Source organism: Engraulis encrasicolus, chromosome 4 (assembly GCF_034702125.1).
Source record: "Engraulis encrasicolus isolate BLACKSEA-1 chromosome 4, IST_EnEncr_1.0, whole genome shotgun sequence".
Classification (NCBI taxonomy): domain Eukaryota; kingdom Metazoa; phylum Chordata; class Actinopteri; order Clupeiformes; family Engraulidae; genus Engraulis; species Engraulis encrasicolus.
The window spans coordinates 21,745,812-21,763,496 of NC_085860.1; the positions used below are offsets into that span (position 1 = coordinate 21,745,812).

The window sequence follows — 17,685 nt, forward strand, 5'->3', positions numbered from 1 at the left end:
ATTAAATAAGCTAACTGCCTATTTTGTTTTAGGTTTCGTTAGAATTCCTCCGTAGTTCTACTTGTCAGACGTAGCCTAGAACTACTTGTAATATTTGCACTATTGGTGGAATCGTTTTACGCAAACAAAATAGACACACGAGAAATCCCCAACACATATCCCCAGCACAATATTGCAACACACACTTTGCACAATGATATTGAATGAGTCCAATGTTCTTGCAACCAGTGTTGCCAATTTAGCGACTTTGTCGCTAGATTTAGCAACTTTTGGCCACCTCTGGCGACAAAAAAAATCATCTAGCGACTTAGCGACTTTTCAGGCTCAATCTGGCCGAATCTAGCGACTATTTCGCTTGTCTTGTGAGAGGCAAATCAGTGTCCCTCCTCACGACACCACACAATGCATTTCCAGTGGCGGGTAGAGAGACCGACGTGACACATGATGCACGCACCACGGTGTGGCAACTTTTGTGATACGCACAGGAATTCTCATGCACGAACATCTGCTTGTATGAGACTACGGCAAGCGATATGGGACAAATATATGGCAGGAACCGAATGTCAACATAAACCGAGATTACACAATCTTCGATATGGTCACCAAATGTTTTGGGACTGTCATTTATGTTATGCCTACACTTTGGAATTAGATCAGAGTCTTGTTGTTACACAGGTATATTTGATTTACCTAAACTGTACCCTGTACTTAACTTTACTCGGTCTACCCTACAAGCATATGACAAATTTAAATGAGCACTAGCAGGCTGGCCGCACCGACCGCAGTGAATCTCGGGCACATGGCGACAAAAAAACTCATCTAGCGCCTTTAGCGACTTTTTGGTGCATGTGGCGACTTTTTAAAACGTGCATTTTCTGTGACAAATGAATAGTTTTTCCACATAATTCTGACTCTGCGCCGCCGTCAGAAGCGTTTCCCCACGGTTAAGCGGGGCTGCAGATAAGCTCTGATCTCCAAAAAGTAGCTAGCACCGCCGATTTGTACTGTGGACGAAGGCATGTGGGCACGTTTTCTGTAGATCAGCGCGCCGTGCGTGACATTGTGACGTCATACGTAACGTCATGACGTCATCTAGCGACTTCTCAGCAAGCCCATAGCGACTTTGGCTGATTTTCTTTTGGCAACACTGCTTGCAACACTTTCCCCCTGGCCACATCAACATGAATGGAACATTCTTCCTAGCGTGCGCGCTCTCGCTTGAAGGTGATTGCCATACGGGTTTGAAAGTCAGTTTTCACTTCGCGACTCTAGAGCAAATCAGCTGGTACTGCGCCGCTTGCTTGCTGGTCAATAAACGTTGAACTGAACCGTTTTGTGTGCGTGTATGCATGCGTATAGCCTACCAACGTCTGCCCATGCCACACGATGCATAGACAGTTCCAACACCAAATAATAAAGAGTAGGCTACATCAGAGCAGTGAGTCTTTAAATTCAGTGAAACGGTGAGAAGGTTTTTTTTTTTGTAAGTGGTTGCAACCATGCATGTTTTCTGTGGAAAACATCAGGTCCTCATGGCGACGCCAGGCTTGCTGAAAATGGTGACAAACACATTCAGAATACACATTTCTTAATGGGAAGTTGTTGAGAACAAAGTGTTCACTAATGGGCATGAAGTCTTGTCATGCAAATGACCTGCCGTGTTCAGTGGAAGTCATTCCCCCTCCCACATAGACAAGGCAACCCTTTCAACAGGGCCACGCAGAGTGGACAGTGGAATGCTGCTTGAAATAAGTCGATAATGAATAAAATATTACGCGCAACGTCTACAAGAAAAGTAATGGCTATTATTACCGTTGCGCGTAAAGATGAGAAAGGGATGGATAGATGGATGGATGCTATCCTATGGAAGGGGCCGTCAAACAGTCTACATGACATCTTCATTAAAGTCGTTAAGTACTTGTCAACAAAATCATGCCCCCGAAATCCGCCTCCATTAAAGGCAATAACCAACTGTCGGTCTACATATCACTGAAGCATAATCGCACCAAATGACTTCAGGCCGGTGAATGGTGAGCGCGATGCAATTAATTTTTCTGATTTCCATTTTGGTTGAACTATAGCCTACATTAGTGCAGGTGCCTATATATATGCGCAACATTGTATCCCGTTAACATCCATAACACCGTCGTCAAAGTCTTAGCAAACACAATCATAAAATATTTTATCAATATCACAATGGTGCGGCTGATTTAGGACCTCCAGTTCAGCGTTCTGCTCTGTTGTTCTCTCTCTCTCTCTCTCTGACACAAGAGGTTTACATTTTCTGGAAATCTTGCCACCATCAAGTGAAAATTATTAGATCGCCATTTTATGCTGCAGTGATATTGACCAAAATTTGGCTATTGCCTTTAATGGAGGTGGATTTTGGGGCCATGATTGTCTTCACAAGTATTTAACGATTTTCATGACAAAGATGTCATGTGTAGCCATAGCCTACTGTGTTTGACGGCCCCATCTTCTTGCACATCTTTACGCGCAACGGTCATAATGGCGTCTCGCACTACACATGCTCGGATGATGCCAGAGGCGAATAGCAAAAAGCCAAATTAAGGCATATTCGACATAGACCACGACAAGTTACCGTTTGGCTCGCAGTTGGATGTTTATTCAGTGGAATTATGTGCGTCCATCAAATGCATCCATCAAATGCAGCACAGTCTCCGTTACTTTCACGTGAGGTTCAAATGGACATTACTCAACAAAAATGCAATTCTGGGAACCAACAACTGAAGTAGTCTACAACATAGAATATGTACCACATATAGGGGATTACCACCCAGATTTGGTGCAATTTGAGGACAAATTTCAATAGGCCAACTGCGACTTTGAATCACTTATTTCCCGGGATTCCCGGGATACGGTTTGTATTTTCCTGGGATTTGATTCATTTTCATTTTCAGTCCTTTTCTTTATTTACCGTGCGTTATGCCCAGCTTTTATTGAATACAGGGCAGGTTTTGAAGTTCACCAAACGAGCATAAACTTTGCTAGTCATTAAAACTCTTTTTTTACCAGCACTGACCTGTACACTGTTTCATGTATTAACTAATTGCACTTTCTGCCTTCTCGTTTCACATGTGATAAATAAAGTGCTTGCATTGACAGGCTGTTGTTTTAATTTCGCATTTCTTTCATGTCCACTTAGTATGCTTTATCCAATTAGCCATGGATGCAGGATCATTCACTGGACTGGACACTATTGTAAGAGGTGAAATTTAGACCACGATTCAGGAACGACAGACAACAGGAGTAAAGGTTGTGGTCGTTTTATTTTTACAATTTCATAAAATACAATTAGGAGGGAAAACCACCACAATGTCCATGCAGCCAGCAGCGTCTGTAAACTGCTATCGTCTTTGAATAAATTAATAAATAATCACAATCTGGAGACACTCGGACGATAGTAGCCTACAAAAGTTAAGTTACACACTCAGCCACTGCTGCCGGACGTTATTCAACTTTATTATATGGTTGTGACGTCATCGGTCGAATGCTCCATTCATTTCAACGGGGCTCCCCAACGTTCGCACGTCTGTTATTTTTCGATAACGGACGGGTTGGTCTATAACAGACTGCTGTCAATGGCAACAAGACTTTTCACTGCTAAAGCGACTTTTCAACAAGACTCTAATCAGCTGCTGTGATAGACAACACCTGTTGTCCTGGCTACCTAGCTGTTGCCTAGCGGTGTTTCACAACGGCACTGTTATGTTTTGCGCAGCAACAATCTTAACATTAAATAGGCCTAAAGAAATGTCCCCGCCATGTGTGAATCATTTAAGTATATCCATATAATAAGCGGGTTAACTTTCGGCGAGTCGGTCGCTTTGTGGAATAGCAGCACTTCAGAGAGAACAAGACCCCTCCGCTCCGCGTCGGGGTCTAAAGATTCTCTCTGTCGTGCTGCTATTCCACGGTAGCGACCTTCTCGCCGAACGTTAACCCTTACTTATTATATGGTTGTGACGTCATCTGTCGAATGCTCCATTCATTTCAAAGGGGCTCCCCAACGTTCGGACGTCTGTTATTTTTCGATAACGGACGGGTTGGTCTATAACAGACCGCTGTCAATGGCAACAAGACTTTTCACTGCTAAAGCGACTTTTCAACAAGACTCTAATCAGCTGCTGTGATATACAGCACCCGTTGTCCTGGCTACCGCTGTCAATGGCAACAAGGCGTTCACTGCTAAAGCCACTGGCTTGTATACAAGTCAGTGGCTAAAGCGAATGTTTCATATCACTCCGCAGGGGGTCCGGTCTTTTGTCACTCTAATCAGCTGCTGTGATAGACAACACCTGTTGTCCTGGCTACCTAGCTGTTGCCTAACGGAGTTCCACAACGGCACTGTTTTGTTTTGCGCAGCAACAATCTTAACATTAAATAGGTCTAAAGAAATGTCCCCGCCATGTGTGAATCATTTAAGTATATCCATATAATAAGCGGGTTAACTTTCGGCGAGTCGGTCGCTTTGTGGAATAGCAGCACTTCAGAGAGAACAAGACCCCTCCGCTCCGCGTCGGGGTCTAAAGATTCTCTCTGTCGTGCTGCTATTCCACGGTAGCGACCTTCTCGCCGAACGTTAACCCTTACATAACACGCCCAATAGCCTACCCAAATGCAACTTACCCACAGTTCCCAAAGCGACCGGCCGCACGCAATGGATACCTACAGCACACGTCCCGGCACGACAGCATGGAGCAGACAGCTCAGCAGCCCTGCCCCACCCCAGCGTGTAGCGCACAAGTCTACACTATTGTTCGAGTGTTCTTATTTCAAGAAAGCAAACTGTCACTGTCCGCCGGCCGCTGTCGTGACATCTTTTATTAACACTAGTATTTTTTTAACAAGTGAGGAGTTCGTTGATAGTTTCCTTAAGAGTGAAGTAGCCTACTCTTTAGGCTAGCGTTGCCTCCTCCAGCCAACCATCCGGCGCACAGTGTTCAGTCTGTAGCAGGATCGGTAGGCGATGATGGTCAGGGCGCACATCAGTGCTTGGGTTGTCTATGCTTTTTACTGGAATACTGTCGCCGATCAGATAGAAATGATCCTGTTATGAACCCGAGTTTAGTAGATATCGCGTAGTGAACGAGGCAGCCTGCTGTTTGAAGCGCAATGTGGCTGTAACAAGTTAGAAAGTACACAGTAAATTTGCCAGTGTTAATTTTGCAGTGTTAAGACTTATTAACACTATTGGAGTAATTCCAACACCAAATGGAGTGAGATGCTCTCCAGTGTCAGTGACAAATGAAGTTGTTAAATTGTGTGGAGTTAGAAGTACTCCAGAGAGCCCCCGCCTCCTCGAGGTGATGGAGTTTGTCTGCGCCTTTGTATGCTCCCCGAAACTGCTTTACTCTTTATAGTGTTAGCTTAACACTATAAATCTAACATCAGTGTTTAACACTGATCTGGAGCAGGACCAAATAGACACTAGAACAATGTTAATTTTAACTCTTTAAGTGTTATTTTAACACTACAAAATTTACTGTGTAGCCAAACTCTGTTGCTTGTTAACCTTTTTAAATTATGAGCGTAATGATGGGGTGGCGTCCACGCCAATGTCATATCCTGAGCGTATTGCTCGGTGCGTAATTCCAAGAGCAGTATAATGAAAAGGAAGAAAAGGAAGATGATGGGCTAGACCCGAAATGTTTGTCCCCTGTTTGTCGGTTTTATTTACTTTTTTCGGCTTTGTTTAATACAGTTTTTGATTCTGCATTCAGCTCCAGTGTGGGACTCCTTTCTTTCTTTTTATATTATGAGCGTTCCACGGGGAGCGTACCAATGTTCCCACGCCCCATTGGTCCCACAGCCCATTGGTCCCACGGCCCACTGGTCCCACAGCCCATTGGTCCCACAACCCATTGGTCCCACAGCCCATTGGTCCCACGTCACTAAGACTTTTTTTCATTATTTAGGCCCATTGGTCCCACAGCCCATTGGTCCCACAGTCCATTGTTCCCACAGCCCATTGGTCCCACATTGCTTTTTTCTTTTAATTTTTAGGCCCATTGGTCCCACGGGACTCACTAGTTCGACGCCCTTTCGGTACTTACCGCTTACATCATACGACCCTAAACCTAACCCTAACCTTAACCCTAAACCTAACCCTAACCTTAACCCTAAACCTAACACTGACCTTAAATCGCTTGTTTGAAATGTTTGATTACCATGTGAAGTATCGAGAGGGCGTCAAACTAGTGGGTCCCTTGGTCCCACAGCCCATTGAACTGTTTGTGATGTGGGACCAATGGACTGTGGGACCAATGGACTGTGGGACCAACGGACCTAAAATTAAATTAAAAAATCTTAGTGATGTGGGACCAATGGGCTATGGGACCAATGGGCTGTGGGACCATTGGGCCTAATTTTGAAAAAACGCAAAAGTCTTAGCAATGTGGGACCAATGGGCTGTGGGACCAATGGGCCGTGGGAACATTGGGCTGACCCCATTCCGCGAACTATCTTTCTTTGCGCACGCTATAAAATGGCAATAAACCTGTTAATATAAACTACTGGTTAACTATGTATTCTATGCTTTCTAATGTTAATAAAGGCGGGATAAGCGGGATAATGTATTGTCCACACGTGACTACGGAAATATATTTCCTTCGAAGCGGAATAACAGCACTCTGCCTTCGGCATCGGGGGTCTTATTCGCCCCGTAGGGCAATATTTTCTTATCGTCACGTGTGGACAATACATTATCCCTTACCTTTAAATTACTATTGTAAGCCTACATTTTAAAACATTTCGTCGATATTGTAGCGGTGCAACCGACTGTTTTAAGTTATGAGATGGGCGCCAGCCAGGCAACAATAAGACTGCCGTTACCTTTCCAAAAATGAATACAAATCAGTGACCAACACATTAGAAATAACTCAGATCAACACAACGAATATCTTTTCTTATTTTTAGTAGTGCACTTTTGCAAAACCCTTGTTTGCAGACTTGTGCGCTTGGTCTCAATTTGGAGCAGCTCACATCAATGTCTGGCTTAGCATTCTTGCGAATGCTGATCTTCTCGGCGCACACTTCATGGTTCCCTCTCTCTTGCTCTCTCGGCTTGTTGCTTCCTGACAGTCTCACCCGCCATTTGAAATTAACCCCATTTTATAGTGCACAGGGGGTAACGCTGTTATCTCACTCCGGAGGAGGCAGAGGCAGTCCGTTACGATATAGTATATTTATAAAATAGGCTATAAAATAGGCCTAATGATAAAAAAAGCAGCCTGAACTAAAATGAAAAATTAATTTAAAAAAAATAGAGACGCACGCACGCACTTTCTACATGGTTCGATTTTTGTTTTCATTGTTTTCATTGTTGTTTCATTGTTGTTTCAAGTTTGATAAAATATAAAAATAATAGGCTAATAAAATAAGCAGACTAAACTAAACGTCTGCCCAGTTAAACGAAAGGTCTGCACGGGTTGAACGTAACGTCCTTAGGTCTTCTACGAAAAATCTTCAGGTACTGCACGAAACGCCCCATGCCTTCTACGAATGGTCCAACGTTTTGTTCGAATGGTCCCCTCTCAACAATTCATTAGACCAGTGGTTCCCAACCTATGGGTCGGGACCCCCCTTATGGGTCGCCAGAGATCCACAGGGGGTCGCGGAGCCCTCTTGATTTTAAGGGGTTTCGTTTTAAATATATATAGCCCATGTTGAATAAAAGACAAAGCATTTAACTAATAAATGCATAGACGCAACAAATTGTAAGTGCTACATTAAACATTTATTCAATATTTGACCAAAGACGAATTGAGGAATAGAATAACTAAAATAAGTTATCACAGGAAACGGAGGGCATCTTGTGACTCCGTCTCGTGCGGGCGCTCGCGTGGTTGGGTCACCAAAGCTTAAAATAGTAAAAACATGGGTCCCCTAAGAAAAAGGTTGGGAACCACTGCAGTAGACGACTCGTCTCGAATTCCTCCATTTACTCCTATTCAAAATTTTGTGAGTTACAGCCCCATGGATCGGAAGTAGAAGGGCGTGACTTAGGTGCCCCATTATCTCTCGACCACTTCTGTGGTCCATTTTCAGGGCAGAGATCTTGACAGGCACCTTCAGAACTGCCTAGCGGGGCTTTAAGCTCTGTGCAGTTGTATACTCATGGGAGATTTTCTGTGTTCAAATTCTACCCTTCCACTCCCGACCTCACTCCATGGCGGAAGTGCCTTTGAACAAGGCACCTAACCCCACATTGCTCCAGGGACTGTAACCAATGCATTGTAATTACTTAAAATAACTGTAAGTCACTTTGGATAAAAGCGTGAGCTAAGTGTAGTGTAATGTAATGTAATGTAATGTGTTCCCCTCTGCACAGTTCTGCGGTGCCTGGGTATCCCTACTCGTTGCATCACCAACTTCTCATCTGCCCATGACAATAATGGCGATCTGCTAATAGAAACCCTGGTGGACGAGGACAATAAGTGCATCTCCAGAGGCTCTGAGAAAGTCTGGTGAGCTCCACAGGGGTTGTAACCTATGACCTTTGACTAACACTCACACACACTTCATGTCTGATCTGCTTTGCCTCTGTGACTCAGGCGAATGGGCCTGAATGGGCTTGATGGCCTCTGGATTTGTTGTTAATTGCAATGAAGAATGTTTGCCTGAAGATGTGTGTGTGGTTTTTTTTTCAAAAACTTTGTTTACTTTTATTTAGAAAAATTAGCTGATCTCCCTCACTTCTTGATTGAACAGGAATTTCCATTGCTGGGTGGAGTCATGGATGGCTCGGAAAGACCTTCCAGACGGTTATGATGGGTGGCAAGTCCTTGATCCCACTCCCCAAGAGAAAAGTGATGGTACGGTTACTTTACATTGTTTGCCTTTTTCCTGTTTGGACTGATAACAACTGTTGACAATACATATTAAATCATAGATATTTTATATAGGGTAGAATGCCCTAAAGTGGGACGATGCCTAATGTGGGACACCTTAAGGTTTAAGGGGTGTAGCTTTGCCCCAAGTTAGTAAATGTTTACAAAACTATAACCAAATAAAAGCCCTATCATCCTGTTATCATAATATCATGATTTAGTAAATGTATAGTAATACTACAGGGAGGGGTTACAGTTAAGAAGAAGGACCCTGGGTGAAGTTCATCAAAAGACAAATTACATAGCATTTGGCCAAATTTGTCTTTAGGGTATAAATCAATTCCAATCAAAACAACATTATACATTTTTTGATAAATATGTTGGGTAGGTACAGTGAGGAGAATAAGTATTTGATCCCTTGCTGATTTTGTTGGTTTGCCCACTAATAAAGACATTATCAGTCTTTAATGTTAATGATAATATGTATTCTAATATGGAGAGACAGAATATCAAAAAGAAAATCCAGAAATTAACTCTAAAGAATATATAATAATTGATTTATATTTAATTGAGGGAAATAAGTATTTGATCCCCTGCCAACCATTAAGAGTTCTGATCCCGCAGATCAAATGGCACTTCCAATCAACTTGTTATCTGAATTGAACACACATGTTAATAGTAACCTGCACAAAAGACACATTGAATCTGCAGAATCAGTCCATAGAATCAGTCAATCAATCAAACTAAACTCGCCAACATGGGACAGACCAAAAAGCTGTCAAAGGATGTCAGGGACAAGATTTTAGAACTCAATAAGGCTGAAATGGGCTCCTGGATATTAAAGAGCAAACTGTTGGTGCATTTCTTCCCAATTTTAGGACATACAAAATGATCATCAATCATCAATCTTAGGCCCGTCTCTGGTTCCATACAAGATTTGACCTTGTGGGAATTTAATAACCAGAAAAAAAGAGATAAAGCACCTTAAAACTGTATGGGAGGAGCAAGGAAATGATCTCAAGGCAGCTGGGACCTCAATCACTAAGAAAACTATTGGAAACACTTGATACCACAGTGGATTAAAATCCTGCAGTGCATGTATGGTACCCCGGCTTCAGAAGGAACCTGTTCAGGCTCACCTGAGGTTTGCCAATGAACGTCAAACTGGATGAGGATATGATTGGGAGGTGCTGGAATCAGATAACACCACAATCAAACTGTTTGGCATTAACACAACTCTATGTGTTTGGAGGAAGAGAAATGCTGCCTATGATCCCAAGAACAACACCTTCTCCAACATCATAAATGAAAGTGGTAACATTATGTTTTGAGGTTGTTTGTCTGGCCAAGACACAGGACAACTTCACATCGTCAAGAAATGGATGGAGGGAGACATGTAAACGTTTAATGCTGCATGCCAACCTCTTTCCCACCACCACTAGACTGAAGGTGGGTCATGGATTGGCCTCCCAAAATGATAATAATCCATAACATACAGCCCAAGCAACGAAGGAGTAGCTGAAGCAGAAGCACATTAAGGTCATGAAGTGGCCTAGACAGTTCCAAACATTAACCCTATAATAATCCTGTGAAGGGAACAGAAGTTCCCATTTGGCAAGCTACAGTCATACAACTTAAGTGATTTAGAGATGATCTGCAAAGAAAAGTGGACAAAAATCCTTTCTAATATACCCACAAACATTGTAATTAACTGAAAGAAACATCTGACCTCTGTATGTGAAAACAAGGGCTTTGCCACCAAGTATTTTGTCTTTTTTGACTAGAGGGGTCAAATACTTATTTTCCTCAATGGAATACAAATCAATTAAAATATATTCTTCGAAGTTATTTTCTGGATTTTCTTTTTGATATTCTGTCTCTCTATATTATAATACATTTTATAATTAACATTATAGAATGATCATGTCTTTATTAGTGGGCAAACCAACAAAATCAGCAAGGGATCAAATACTTATTCTCCTCACTGTATATGTTCATCAGAAAATAATGTGTGGTGTATATAAAATAATGTAAGGTTTTATTTGATTAGAGCATAACTAGAGGATGAAAAGGGTATAATTTGTTTGTATTGAAATGTTGTCATTAAATTTTAATAAACCACAAAAGTTGAAGTGACAAAAATTATCCCACATTAGGGCATTCTACCCTACATCCAGGGAATATGCTCACATAAGCTTATATAACACTAGCCCTATTCAAGATACGGCAACGACTATACGCGCATGTAGACAGCACTGCATTCTGGATGAAAATGTTGCATGATGCTTAGATTTTCTGTCCAACTTAAAAAATTTCAGTCATGTTGCGCCGACGACGTGACATGTCACATGGTGCCAAACTATCACAGGAAGAATGTGATTGCAGTCTGACCTTGCAACTCAGTAGCAACTGCAGTAGCTTATCCCCGTTGATGCTTGTCTGCTTGTCGCCTCCGAGGTCACTCGCCCATGAACTGGTTGGCCTACAGTTCACTCACGTGCGTTGTCTTACACCCCTACAGAAGTTTGCACCGCACCCCACTTAATCTAGCTAAATTGGCTCCCTCTGCGGCCTTTGGTCTGGGGCAAACCATATGTAACCCTTTGCTCTGCTTGCTCCACAAAATGCACACAAAATAAATCTGGTGTTTTGCCTGTGTCCCCCTTGTGGTGTTTCAACTGTGCCCCATGTGGTGTTTCACCTGTGTACCCCGTGGTGTTTCACCTGTGTCCCTTGTGCTCAGGTATGTACTGCTGCGGCCCCTGTCCCGTGCGGGCCATAAGAGAGGGCGAGGTGGGGATGAAGTACGACGCTCCGTTCATCTTCGCGGAGGTGAACGCTGACCAGACCTACTGGAGGGTACACAAGGATGGGACGCGCACCAAGATCTTCGTTGACAAGACGTCAGTGGGCTGCAACATCAGCACCAAGAGCGTCTATGGAGATCAACGAGAGGATGTCACTGCACTCTACAAATACCCAGAAGGTACTAGATCGTGAGAAAAAACATTGTTGACTTGCTGCAGAAAGCTGCTAGCCTGGGAAATCCCATGCTGTTTTGCACAATTACTCCGATTTGAAAGACAGCATGAATTCTTTTTTTTTTTCGAAGTATTTTTTGGGGGGGCTTTTCGGCCTTTATTATTACAGGACAGCGCAAGAGCAGACAGGAAATTATTGGGAGAGAGAGATGGGGCAGGGACGGGATATGACCCCGGCCGGATTCGACTTGGGGTGAGCATTGAAATGCAATGGTATGCCAGCATTAGACCTAGTCCAGGCCGATGCCCTCCTAGTGACGCAACAGCTTCAGTGTTGCTACCAGTCAGGTCCAGAGCAATGCAAGTACTTTCTGAGTTCTCGCAAAATCGAGAACTCCTCCCACTTTGTTGGGAAACAAACAATCATTAGCAAACCAAGGGAGGCCGTTTGGAAAATGCCGTTTGGGAAATGTTAATTGTTATGCTCTTGCTCAGACTTGGTCAGTCGATGATAATCAGGCTACTCTTCTTAAAACAGTGACTCCACAGAACTCAACGTGCTCTGCTCTTCTCTCACAGTGACCACAGAGAACTCACTGTGCTGTGCTCCTCTTCCTCCTTTTGCTGCTGTTGTTTTCAGGCTCAGCGAAGGAGCGTGAGGTTTTCGAGAAGGCCGGCCGACGAGTCTCCCACCAGCCAGATGAGAATGAGACCCAGCGCCCTCAGCTGAAACTCTCCATCAAGAACGAGGAGGCCGTTTACGGCACCGACTTCGACATCATCGTAGAGGTGCAGAACGTGGGCAACAAGGAGGCGCGCGCCGACCTCACCATCAAGTCCGTCGCCATCACCTACAACAGCCTGCACCGCGGGGACTGCCAAAGCAAGAGTGCCCGCCTCACCGTTCCCGCACAGAAGGGTGAGATGCCGGGGGGGCGGGTGGGGGCGGCTTGCTGTGGCTCAGTGGGTTAGGGTAGTGTTTCCCAACTAGGGTAATGTGAGCACCCTGGAGTACGCAAAAAAATAATAACGACAAATATGTATGGAGCATGGTCACATTGGGATAGAGGAAAAGATATAGAAGGGGTGCTCAGGGTATGACATAAATGCTTACACGTAGAGGGTACGTGAGACAAAATAGGGACACAGTGGGTTAGGGTACCATACCATTATACCATACCATACCATTACCTGCCTGATTCAGGTCATATCTCAATCCCACATCCCCATCTCCCATACTGACCTATCTAAATAAAGGCATGAATGCCAAAACATACGTAAATATTAAATATTATAAATCGATCATTCTTAAAGGTGCACTGTGTAATATTCCTAGTAGTTTATTTCCAGAATTATTGCTACCCATTCACAAATATTACTTTTTTAACAAATACTTTCCACCACCATCAAATTCTAAATATTCATTATGACTTGGAAAATTGCATTTTTCATATATGAAAAGGGAGATCTTCTCCATTGTCCGCCATTTTGAATTTCCAGAAATAGACATTTTTAGCTGCAAATCTTACTACACTTTTGTCATACTAGTAAATATTAGTTTATTATTTGGTAAATATTCATGAAAAGATCGAATTTGTCAATAGGTAGCAGCACAGTTTCAATTAGCAGCATACGGTAGATGCAATACCCACTCTGACCACCATCCTGCACAGTGCACCTTTAAACGTTATTCTCATGTCGGTGTTTCAGTTCAGAAAGAGGTCCTGAGGCTGCGATACGACCACTACGGAGCTTGCGTGTCCGAGCACCACACGATCCGAGTGACTGCCTCCCTCAAGATGAACAACAAGAATGAGGTCATTCAAAAGGAGGCCAACATCCAATTGAAAATGCCGAAGCTGAATATCAAGGTAATAAGGTCGTTAATGATGGCGTTTTTTCAACCAGGCAGCAAATTTGCTAGGCAGCAAGCATGCTGGTTAGAATTTCCGTTCACGACGCAGTTTAAGGGAGTGACCTCTGCGCGGCAGTTGTGTCACATGGCGTTAAACCATCGCGGGAACAGAAGTTTTGTCAAGCAGCCACGCAGTACCACAAGAGCAACTGCTCGGCAGAAGACCTCCTCCATGCCGTCGGTAATCTGCTGTGATTGGCATTCATCAATCTGACGTGAATTGCAGGTGTAGCCCACATGCTTGTGAGGCAGCTCACTCGCTGCTCCAAGTAGGAAGCAGCGTTTTTTATGTCTTGGGAAATCACGTTAGAAAAAACTGTCCAACTTGTTTGCCAAGCATTCAACTCCACCTTTATTAGACTAAGCAGATCTCGTGTTGATCAAGCATTTTTATGCTTGGTTGCGACCGTGCCTAATAACAAACCAGGATGACACATGGAGTCAGGGCGGCGCAAGGCATAGGCAGACAAGGCGGTCGCCTAGGGAGCCAAATGTCTTGTCTAGTAATGTCTTGAAGTCCCACAAGTTGAGTTGTGAGGACAAGAGAAATAAAAGTTTAAACTTTAAATTGACAATGATTATTCATGGGCACTCAGTATACACAGTACTGTATGCAGGTGCAAGATCTGGGGCCTACAGTATACTACAAAGCTGGTTCAGGAGTAAACCAGGTGAAGTTAAGAGGTAAATCATCTAGAAGAGCCTGGAGTCAATGCTCTTCTATTAGATGATTTACCTCTTAACTTAACCTGGTTTACTCCTGAGCCAGCTTTGTAGTATAGGCCTCAACTGTGCTCTATCAGATGAATTTCTAAATGTACAAAAAGGAAAAATAAAGTAGTAGAATATTGTTGAAGTGGAAGTCTTTGTTGTGGCAGCACAAAGTACTATAGTGAACTGAGTATTCAGACAGAAAATAGCAAATAGCAAAAAATGAATTCATGTTGCTGCACAGCACTGCAAACCCAACTGTAGCCTACACGCTCTGTAGAACAAGCTCTTATGACCGCCTCTACAATTTTCAAACATGTGCATCTTTTCTGATGGAAATCTTCAGAAGAAAATCTTCAGAAGCCTCTCCAAGGCTAGGTGCAGGACAAAGGCAAATCTGACAAGCTGAAAGAATAGAAGTCCGCACACTGCAGCTCCACTTTTAGGGTTTATTGAAGAGACATACAATGTTTCAACTTAAGGAAGAAGAAATCCGCACTCACAAACTGCGTCTCATTATTTATTTATATTACCACCATGTCCAAAAAGCAAACGCGTTTCGGCTAACAAGCCTTCATCAGTGCGTGGTACCACGCACTGATGAAGGCTTGTTAGCCGAAACGCGTTTGCTTTTTGGACATGGTGGTAATATAAATAAATAATGAGACGCAGTTTGTGAGTGCGGATTTCTTCTTCCTTAAGTTGACGCTTTTTATCTCGCACCCAAAAGCTTTTCGGTTTTCCAAGAAGTTGAGCGCGTCCTCTGCCAATACTTGAAATACAATGTTTCAACCCAGCAGGGTCTTCAGCAGGCATGTATGTATGTATGTCTTGAGTAAACCTTAAAAAAAGAGCTTCAGTGTGCTTCCTTCCACTCTTTCTATTATCTTTCCACCCACATAATGGTAAGTGTTTTCATTGTATCTGTTTTGGTTATAATTCTGCTGTCGTCTCAGGTGACAGGGGAAGCAGCGGTGGACCAGAAGGTGACGGCCTACATCACCTTAAAAAATCCACTTCCTGTCACCCTGAAAAACGGCGTCTTCACGGTGGAGGGGGCCGGACTGATCCGCACTACGGAGATTCCTGTGCCGTAAGTACAAGGCCTGTGGAGGCCCATAGGAATGTACATGTATATAGTTGCATATAATTATCATTATACATGTGCTGTATTTATTCAACACTGTATTCCAAATGTGAAGGCAGGGCAGTTCATATTATTTAGGGGAGTTTTCCCGCAGGATGTTGCACTTTGTTTTTGAACCTGGCAATAGGAGAGAGTTAAAAGGTATGTAAGGGAGATATAAATGAGAAATGTTACAAAAAAGTAGAGGTGTTACTGTCTGCCTGCTATCCTGGACCTTTTTAAGCCAATGGGCACTATACCTCTCAGATGCCGCATACACAATAAATAAGGGTAGGACCCGTGTGAGATGGTGCCCCTAAACTGGTTGAAAATGGTTGGTGTCCCAGGGCACTTGTGCCGCTGGCCCTTATGGATAACTCGGCCATGCTCTAACAGCCTTGCCAATGCGCTTCTCTCCCACAGCAATGCCATCCAGCCAGGGGAGGAGGTGACGGTCAAGCTCTCCTTCAAGCCCATGCGCTACGGCATGAGGAAACTGCTTGTGGACTTCGACTCAGACAGGCTGATGGATGTGAAGGGGGAGACCACTTTGATGATTCGAGGGAAGAGATACAACTGGCCATAATAATTCACACAAAACCAGTGTTGAGATGTCAGTTGAATGATATTTGCTTTTTATTCTGAAAAAAGTATGCTTTTACACTGAAAAAATGAATACAAAATCCATGGGTATGAGCAATTGTGTACTCTGGAGTCATCTGTAAAAGGTTAGAATTCGCTTGCACTGTCAAAAAAAAACCTTTGCAATAACATAATCAATGCCTTCTTGAACCCTGCTATGCTTATATATCTGGCAATAAAGAGATTTATCATGTATATTGTGTTGACAAGTTGTTTTATTAATATGAAAGCACATTTTGGATAGAAATAAAAAAGATACAAAAATCAAATGCCGTTACATTCAGATCTCGGATGGAGTTGGTTTTTCCGAATAGTCTTCAGAAGGGTGTGCTGAATCACAGGGTAAAGTTTGAAGCAACCCTCAATACACACCTGGACTGTTGCTTTTATGGACTCTTGATCCATAACAACGTCCGACTGCAAGCCAGACACCTGATTCATATTGAGCATCAGTGAGAGGGTCACAGTTCCCTGGCTGTCTACAGAGGCATCCCTCTGATGGTCTTGTACCTCCCCGAATGTAGGGTCAAGGAGCTGGGTGTTCCCAATGTGCCTCAATCCCAGCATCTGCGAGAGCAAGAGACGCACAGGTGACCGCATGAGCAAGCGCGGGTCCGTCGCTTTCTAGAACCATAACGCAAACGTCAATCTGAGAGCGGGGGTACTTGTGTAGGCAGACGCCGGGCCGAAGGCTCTCCAGCAGACCTTGAGACAAATCCTTCTCCTCGTGACCTTAGACCAGGCGCCTCTCTTGCGACAGGCAAATGCTGCAAACCACATGTCCGTTACCAGGCAGCCTGATTTCAAGTCAGTCATACACACAAGCCAATAATGAGCCTGTAAAATACATGTACGTAATACTCTTACCCCCAATACACAATGCACACGTGACGTACATGTAACAGCAGCCTAGAGCTAAGACTGATTGCCTTCAAACCTTGCCTTCAACAATCATTTTAAATGAGAACTATAAATGAGAACATGCTCTCTCTGCAGACTAGACTAGAGTGCCATAGCCGTCAACTGTGTTGCCATTTGATCCAGCCTGTGGAGTCAGTTTCATGTCAAGCTGAATTGGCTCTGATACAGCCTGCATGGAGTCAGGACTGACATAGTCACTGGCTAGAGCAGAGATACTGTTGCCCTGTGGGCCTAGTCATTTACACTTAGGCTACATAGAAATACATAGTACGGCGGATGGGACACACAAAAGGGCCTTATCGTGCACTTTTGAGTAAAAGCATCAAAATCGGCACACATGTAGCCACACACACACACACACACACACACACACACACACACACACACACACACACACACACACACACACACACTTCCTGACTTCAGTAACGGCTCTCCAGTGAAATCAGGAGCTTATCAGTGCTCCTTCTAGACACCTTCAGCACAGCATACTGAGCTGACAGGCAGACACTGCAGTCACAAAAACAGGACTCTTAC

At 43.6% G+C, this 17,685-nt stretch overlaps 1 protein-coding gene and 1 pseudogene across 1 annotated transcript in view; one reads left to right on the forward strand and one right to left on the reverse strand.

Annotated features, from left to right (window-relative positions):
- Nucleotides 1–16,445, forward strand: part of LOC134447433 (protein-glutamine gamma-glutamyltransferase 2-like) — a 37,654-nt gene extending 21,209 nt beyond the window's left edge. The window contains exons 8-14 of the mRNA XM_063196887.1: nucleotides 8,354–8,489; nucleotides 8,734–8,837; nucleotides 11,596–11,838; nucleotides 12,474–12,752; nucleotides 13,544–13,704; nucleotides 15,416–15,552; nucleotides 16,009–16,445. Coding sequence (XP_063052957.1) covers nucleotides 8,354–8,489; nucleotides 8,734–8,837; nucleotides 11,596–11,838; nucleotides 12,474–12,752; nucleotides 13,544–13,704; nucleotides 15,416–15,552; nucleotides 16,009–16,171 — 1,223 coding nt within the window. The 3' untranslated portion in view covers nucleotides 16,172–16,445. The remainder of the gene's footprint in view (nucleotides 1–8,353; nucleotides 8,490–8,733; nucleotides 8,838–11,595; nucleotides 11,839–12,473; nucleotides 12,753–13,543; nucleotides 13,705–15,415; nucleotides 15,553–16,008) is intronic.
- Nucleotides 1–17,043, reverse strand: part of LOC134447108 (exosome complex component MTR3-like) — a 69,769-nt pseudogene extending 52,726 nt beyond the window's left edge.
- Between the last annotated feature and the right edge of the window lie 642 nt (nucleotides 17,044–17,685).